At 45.4% G+C, this 7,053-nt stretch overlaps 1 protein-coding gene across 2 annotated transcripts in view; it reads left to right on the top strand.

Moving 5' to 3' along the window:
* Positions 1–7,053, top strand: part of MED15 (mediator complex subunit 15) — a 54,753-nt gene that overhangs the window by 9,118 nt on the left and 38,582 nt on the right. For both annotated transcript variants that reach the window (XM_006875816.1, XM_006875815.1), the window contains exon 2: positions 3,595–3,682. In XM_006875816.1, the coding sequence (XP_006875878.1) occupies positions 3,595–3,682 (88 nt within the window). The remainder of the gene's footprint in view (positions 1–3,594; positions 3,683–7,053) is intronic.

Here is a 7,053-nt window from a genome sequence, read left to right as displayed (position 1 = left end):
TTGAGTTTCAGTCTTAGAGGGGAGTTTGTCCTGAAGGAACTTGATTGCTTGCTTTGATGTCTTCCTGGAGAACAGCTTGCTTATTCTTGTGGTAGCCAGTCATGCTGACATTTTTGTTTTGGGTTTTCCTGATGGTCTTTCTTTGAAGATGTATTTTTTGTCACTGTAGCTGTTCCAGGCTGGACTCCTTGTCCTTGCTAGTGGGAATGTGTCCTTGCTAGTGGGAATGTCCCACCTCATAAGGTTCCGGATGGGACTCAGGATTCCACATAAGGTCCTATACTCTGCAAAGGCTTTGCAAGAGACGTATTTCACTGGGCAAATTCTAGAACCCCTTTTAGGTATTCTAATCTGCCTGTCTCTTGACTCTCACTATCATGACACATTGAGAACAGTTTACTGAGTGTGTTTGTTATCAGTGAACAGAGGCCATTCAGGAAGTTATCCTAGGTCAGGGAAGAGTTGGGGATGCAAGCCAAGTTCATCTCAGGGAGGGTGGGTGGTGGCATCAGAGGACCACTGGCTCTAGTGTCTGGTGTTTTTGTGGAGGTCTTGTTCTGATTGTGACACAATTGACCTCAAGTCATCCTGGCCGCTGCTCTTGCAGGGGGTGCTGTCAAGCCCCAGGTGTAAAGCAACCAGAATGAATCAGGAGGTGGGGGTGATTACTGAGGCCACACAGCAGGAAAGGTCAGGCCCTCTTGGCCCAAGAAAAGCGATACTGTCAACAGAAAGTAGAATTGTTTGTTTTCTTTGTTGCCTCATTTTCTGTGTTATAGAACTTCATCGTCAGCCTAGAAACGGGAGCAAAGATATATTGAAAAATAGCGTTTACAGACCTGAAAACAGTGCCCAAACTGTCTTTGTTCATTTCTCATTTCCACTCGGAGGGGTGGAGAGTCAGAGTCATAGCTGATTGTCATTTCATAGAACACTTGCCCAGTTCCATTTCACATTGTTCAGGTGGGTTCTTGGAGGCATACCTCTTTCTGGTGTCCCATACCATTTGCTACCCAGGCTTGGATGTCACTTGTCCAAGTCACCTGTGAGGTCACACTCTCCGACAGATTCCCTACCTTCAATGCAACTTTGCCATTAGCTCATCAAACATGTTTCTTTGGGCCTGGCTGCCCTATGCTTAGTCATCTTCCTTGCTATCTTGTTTGCAGTGATGATGCCCAGGGTCTAAATGCAATGAGCATCCTACCAGAAACAGCACACCAGTGACCCAGGTGCTATAGCCTAGAAGCTTAGCTTAGCCCTTAATGCCCTATGCCCTGTGCCCTTGTCTCTCAGGGCATGGATCTCTAGGTACCCACTCATCAGAGCCCCAGATACCACTACGTCTTGGCACTTCCTCACTGTTTCACCTTGGCTTCTGTCTCCACCTGCCTTACCCCAGTGGGCTCTCCTACCCCTACAGCTGATCCCCAGGTGTCTCAGCTGGCCATCATAGTTCCTGCCACTGCTGCCGTCTTATAGGTCTCCCTTTGTAGCCACAGTATGGAAGTCTCCTGTTTTGCTGGATTTTCCTAATGGTTTCATTGAAAGACATGAAAAGGAATGTGTATGGCCCTGGGGGACAGATGTAATCAAGATGTTCAGTGACTTCCTGGTGGTGGTGATATGCCGGGGAGTCGATTCAACTCAGTGACCCTGTATAGATAGGGTTTCTGAGGCTGTAAATCTTTATGGGACAGAAAGCCTCATCTTTCTCACCTGGAGCATCTGGTAGTTTCGAACTGCTGACCTTGTGGTTAGCAGCCCGACTAATAACCAATACGCTACCAGAGCTCCTTCCTAGAGCCTACAAAATGACACCTTGTTGACAAATGTGGCCCACTACTACTTATTGGCTTCTCAGCCAGATGGGTACCCTGCTTCCCCACCACTGGCCCCTCCACCCCTCCGGCAGTTCCCTCCTCTCAAATCGATCCTGTGGCCCATGCTGGGGAAACAGACTTGGAAGGAAGTGGGCTTTGCAGAAGACCAGGCAGCAGAATCTGCACAGAGTGTGTAGGCAGTCTCAAGATTCCATCCTTGGTGGTTTGTGGGCTTAAGGCTTGGCAAGTGTGTTTTTAAGATGTGTTTCTTTTGTTTTTTGGTTATGTGTGTGGTGAAAATATATACAACAGAATATATGCTATTCAACAGTTTTTACATGTAGAATCCAGTGACATTGATGACATTCTTCAAGTTGACAATCATGGCTCATTTCCAAATGATTCCACTACCATTAATGGCAACTTAGTGCCCCCTAATTAAAAACTCATTTCGCCATCCACCCCCGGTAACCATTAATTAGTTTTGGTGTTGTGGAATAAAGCACTGGATCACAAGGTCAGTTTGAACCACAAGGTTGGTGGTTCAAACTCACCAGCTGCTCCTTCAAAAACCTATAACAGGGTTGCTATGAGTCGGAACTAACTCGATGGCACTTAACAACAACAACATATTTGCTTAAGTGGTACTGGGAGCACAGTTGGAACTCACCAGCTACTCTGCAGGAGAAAGATAAGGTAGTTCTGCTTCTGTAATAATTGACCATCTCCGACACCAGAGAGACTAGTAACCACTGTTCTGTTGGGTTACTCAGACTCAGAATCAGCTCGATGGTAGTGGGTTGGGTTTGGTTATAATGTGTTTATTTGTGTAGGATTCAAATAGTTAAGCACTCGACTACTAGCCAAAAGATTGACTCAAATGAGTCCCAGTGATTTGTTTCCCAAAGATCCGTTTTGAAAATTCTGTGGAGCAGTTCTATTCTGCACATGTAGGGTCGCCATGGTGGCAACTAACAACAACAAAGACAGTATATTTGCATAAGGCTCCTTGGTGGTGCATTAGGTTGGGATTGGCTGCTAATCTAAAGGCTGGCCAATCAAATCCACCCACCAGGGAATCGACTCTGCAGAAGAACAGCCTGTCACTCTGCTCCTGTAAAGAATACGACCAAAACCCCCCTATAGAGTAGTTTTGCTCAAACATAGGGTCACTACAAGTTGGAAAACCTGACTGCAGCTAACACACAAGGGTGCTTCAGTTTGTGAGAAAATTTCATTATCTTTTCATTCCATTTTTCCATAAATTTTTTGAAGCCCCCTCGTATTTGCTTATTTCATAGATGTGAGTGCATACATTGTTTGCCTTTTTGTGACTGATTCCATTCAGTTAAGCATTTTTTTCAAGGTTCATTGCTGGTGTAAGATATTTTTCACGAATGTGTTCTTTGTCTCATCCTGTATGTTGAAGTTGGGGCTTGGTCCCACATGGAGAACCTACATGTTCTACAAGAATCCCCCAGAAGGATTCTTGCTTGGAAGGAACTGAGATATGACTTCACATGACTCCCCAGAGGTCTGGTGCACCCTCTGATGTTATGTGAGGTTATACTCTTGCCAGAAACATCCTCTTCCTGACCCAACTCTGCACTGCTGAGTACCCTCCCTCAGGCTCTGACAGGGAACTCAATGCCTTCTTCACTCAGAAGCAGCATGATTGTCCAGGGGTCCTTCCAGACGGGCCTTCTGGCCAATCCCTGGCAGGAGGGACAGGCTAGGTGTGTAAATATCTCTTCCCCCTTTTGTATTTCAGCGAGGATGCCATGAGGAAGGCTGGCGTAGCCCACAATAAATCCAGCAAAGACATGGAGAGCCATGTGTTCCTGAAGGCCAAGACCCGGGTAAGGTCTGGTGGGGGTGGAGCCATTTGGTGGAGAGGCCTGACAGGGTAGGAGACTTGGACTCTGGCAGGTCCCTGGTTGGGTACAGGGAGGGGGGCGGGGCAACCACTCATTGCTTTGAGAGCTTTATGTGCAGTTAGTTCCTTGTGTATTTTCAGTGACATCTTTGGTCCAGGAAGGGCCTCGTGCCACAAAGACCCCAGAGTGCAGGCCCAGCTTCACCCCGTTACTTACTGCTGACTCCTTTCATCCATGGTCACTCGGGTGTCCTGGGGGGGTCTCCTTTGACCACCCAACAGTTCTGGAGGGCGAGTGTTCAAGCCCTCTGTGTCAACCACCTTGGGTTCTCTCATTTCTTAACCCCACAGCTCTGATGGGGGCTGAGAAGGGACCTATGGGATCCTTTCATCTCTAACCCCACATCCTTGATGAAGGGACTGGGTCTCCTTTTTGTTGAACGATGACAATGATGCTCAGAGAATCCAGTAGTAAGTAGGATGATCAGAGGTGGGTGGAGGAAAGGGGTTTCCCACTTCCTGAGCTCCAGCACCCCTGCTGCATGTTCTGGACACCAGCTTCCCACCCTTGATTCTCCCAAGGAAGGCATTTCATTAGAAATGGACATGTTATTTGGAGGTACCAGCCCATGCTTGGTATCAGTGAAAAAGAAGACGACATTAATAGGATGGATTGGCAGAGTGATTGCAACAGTTGGCTCAAACGTAACAATTATCAGGATGGCGCAGGACCGGGCAATTTGGGTCAGAACCAGTTGACACCACTTAATCTGACTTACTAGGTATCCTAGTCTAGACCTTTTGTATAAATGAAATCATATAATATGTAGGGTTTTGTGACTGGCTCCTTTCAACTTAATGTATTGTTTTTAAGGTTTATCCATAAACCATGTGATACCATTTTTAGAGCTTTATTCCTTTTTACTGCTAAATAAAATTCCCCATATAGATGTACAACATAATTTATTCATTTGAATTGTATCACTCCTTGGTGGTTTTGTGTAGTTATGAATTGGGCTGCTAACCACAAGATCGGCAGTTTGAAACTACCAGCCGTTCCGCGGGAGAAAGATGAGGCTTTCTGCTTCCGTCAAGATTTACAGCCTCGGAAACCCTGTAAAGGGTCACTATGAGTCAGAACCAACTCCATGGTACTTAACAACAACTATGTACTATGATCATTTGCTATATGATTTTGTGTCAACATTGTTTTTTTACGAGTGGATTTTCTGGGTCATATGGAATTCTGGTGTGGCACTGTAGGATACACACTGGACCTCAGGGTATGTTTGAACTGCAAGGTCAGCAGCTCAAACTCACCAGCTGCTCCTTGGAAACCCTATACAGGGTCATTGTGAGTCAGAACTGAGTCCACTGCACTTAAGAAAATGGTAACTTTGTAGCCCTGTTTGTTGTTGTTATATGCTGTCTAGACAGTTCCAAGTCATAGTGACCTTGTATAGGGTTTCCAGTGGTTGGCTAGTGGATTTGAACTGCCAGTCTTGTGATTAGCAGTCTAATATTTACCCTACTGTTCCAGACCAAGACTCCAAAAGCCTACAGCACCCAGTAATCCCAGGCGAGCTCCCATTCAAGTGCTAACCAGGCCCAACCCTGCTTACCTTAAGATCAGAGAAGGTCAAGCATGTTCAGGGTGATTTGTTGTTGCTGTTAAGTGCCATCGAGTCAGTTTTGACACATAGCGACCCTGAACAGGGTTTCCGGGACTGTAAATCTTTACAGGAGCAGAAAGCCTCATGTTTCTCCTGCGGAGCAACTGGTAGTTTCGAACCACCAACCTTGAGGTTAGCAGCCCAATTCGTAACTACTATGGTACCAGAGCTCCTTTGTTCAGGGTGATATGGAGTCCTTAGGTGGCATTATAGAATAAGCACTGATGTGTAAACCACAAAGTTGGTGGTTCAAATCCTTTACGGGGTAACTGTGAATCAGAACCAACTTGGTGGCACTTAGCAACAGCAATAACAATGGTTAACTATTTAGCCTTCTGAGGAACTGCCAGGCTGTCTTCCAAAGAAATGACCCCATTTCAGATTGACCAGCTATGTATGAGGACCCAGATTTCTCACGTGTTTTCACAAATACTTGTTATTTTTCTATTTTATTTATTTATTTATTTAATTCTAGCTAGCCTGTTGGGTGTGAGGTGGTGTCTCGTGATTTTGATTTGCATTCCCTGATGACTAAGGATATTTTACCATGTCCTTTAGCATTCCTTCCTGTATCTCCTGCTACCTTCATGTTTCCGCTGCTAACCACCTACCCTCTTGTTGTAGATTGGCCATTTGTAGATCTTCTTTAGAAAAAGTGTCTGTTCAGATCCTTTGCCCATTTTTCAGTTGGGAATTTTTTTTTTAATTGTTGAGTTGTAGGAGTTCTTTATATACTCTAGATAAAAGTCTTGAAGATTTGCAAGGTTTACAAATAACCTTCAAGGCTTATTCATTGCCATTGAGTTTCTTTTGACTCATAGCGACCCTACAGGACAGAGTAGAACTGCTCCTTGGGTTGCCGATACTATAGGTTTTTACAGGAGCAGACTGCCTCATCTGTCTCCCATGGAGTGGCTGGTGGGTTCCAACCACCAATTTTGCAATTACCAGCTCAAGGACTCATATTTTCAGAGATTAATAATGTTGTGGGGTTTTTTAATGTTTTATTGTGAATTTTATGATAGTTTACGTGGGAGAACATTAGTTTTACATTCATTCTATTGTATATCGTTTCATTGCCATGGTTCCAATCCCATCCATGCATCATCAACCAACCAAAGGGTATACCCTGCAAGCCTGCCCCCTGTACCCCTCAGGTCTTCACCATGGAGCAGTGATTCCAGCTGCTCCATCACTCCACGTCACCATCTCTGCCCCCATTTCAGGCATCACTGATTCTCTGGGTAGGGTTCCGCTCTCCGCTCTTCTCCCTTGATGGTCCTAGGGACCTCCACTCCTAGACTGAAAAGTTAATCATTCCCCTCCTTGCTATAAATCGTCTACCTTTACATTTGCAACCCTCACAATCAGTCCTGATAACAATTATTCACTATTGTATCATAAGAGACCTATCCATATCTCCTTTCATCAGCCCCACCCAGACAGATTGGATACTACCTTCCCCCACACCCTCAGAATCTTGATTCCCTCTTGAAAGCTTGTAAGCCAGTCACTTCTTGCCTTTGTAGCCCCCCGCCTCCCATTTTGGGTAGCCAGTGTCCAAGTTGCCCATTCCTGTCTACTCTGTGTGTGGAGGGGGTGGGAATGATTCTTGCTGTAAGGATTTGTGCCCTCTTTTGAGCTACTGCTTCCATAGTGTAGGTCAAGTTCATCAAATTGT

The sequence above is a fragment of the Chrysochloris asiatica genome, unplaced genomic scaffold, assembly GCF_000296735.1.
Source record: "Chrysochloris asiatica unplaced genomic scaffold, ChrAsi1.0 scaffold00340, whole genome shotgun sequence".
Taxonomy (NCBI): domain Eukaryota; kingdom Metazoa; phylum Chordata; class Mammalia; order Afrosoricida; family Chrysochloridae; genus Chrysochloris; species Chrysochloris asiatica.
Note: the sequence above shows the minus strand (reverse complement) of the source record. Positions and strands in the feature narration are given on the sequence as shown.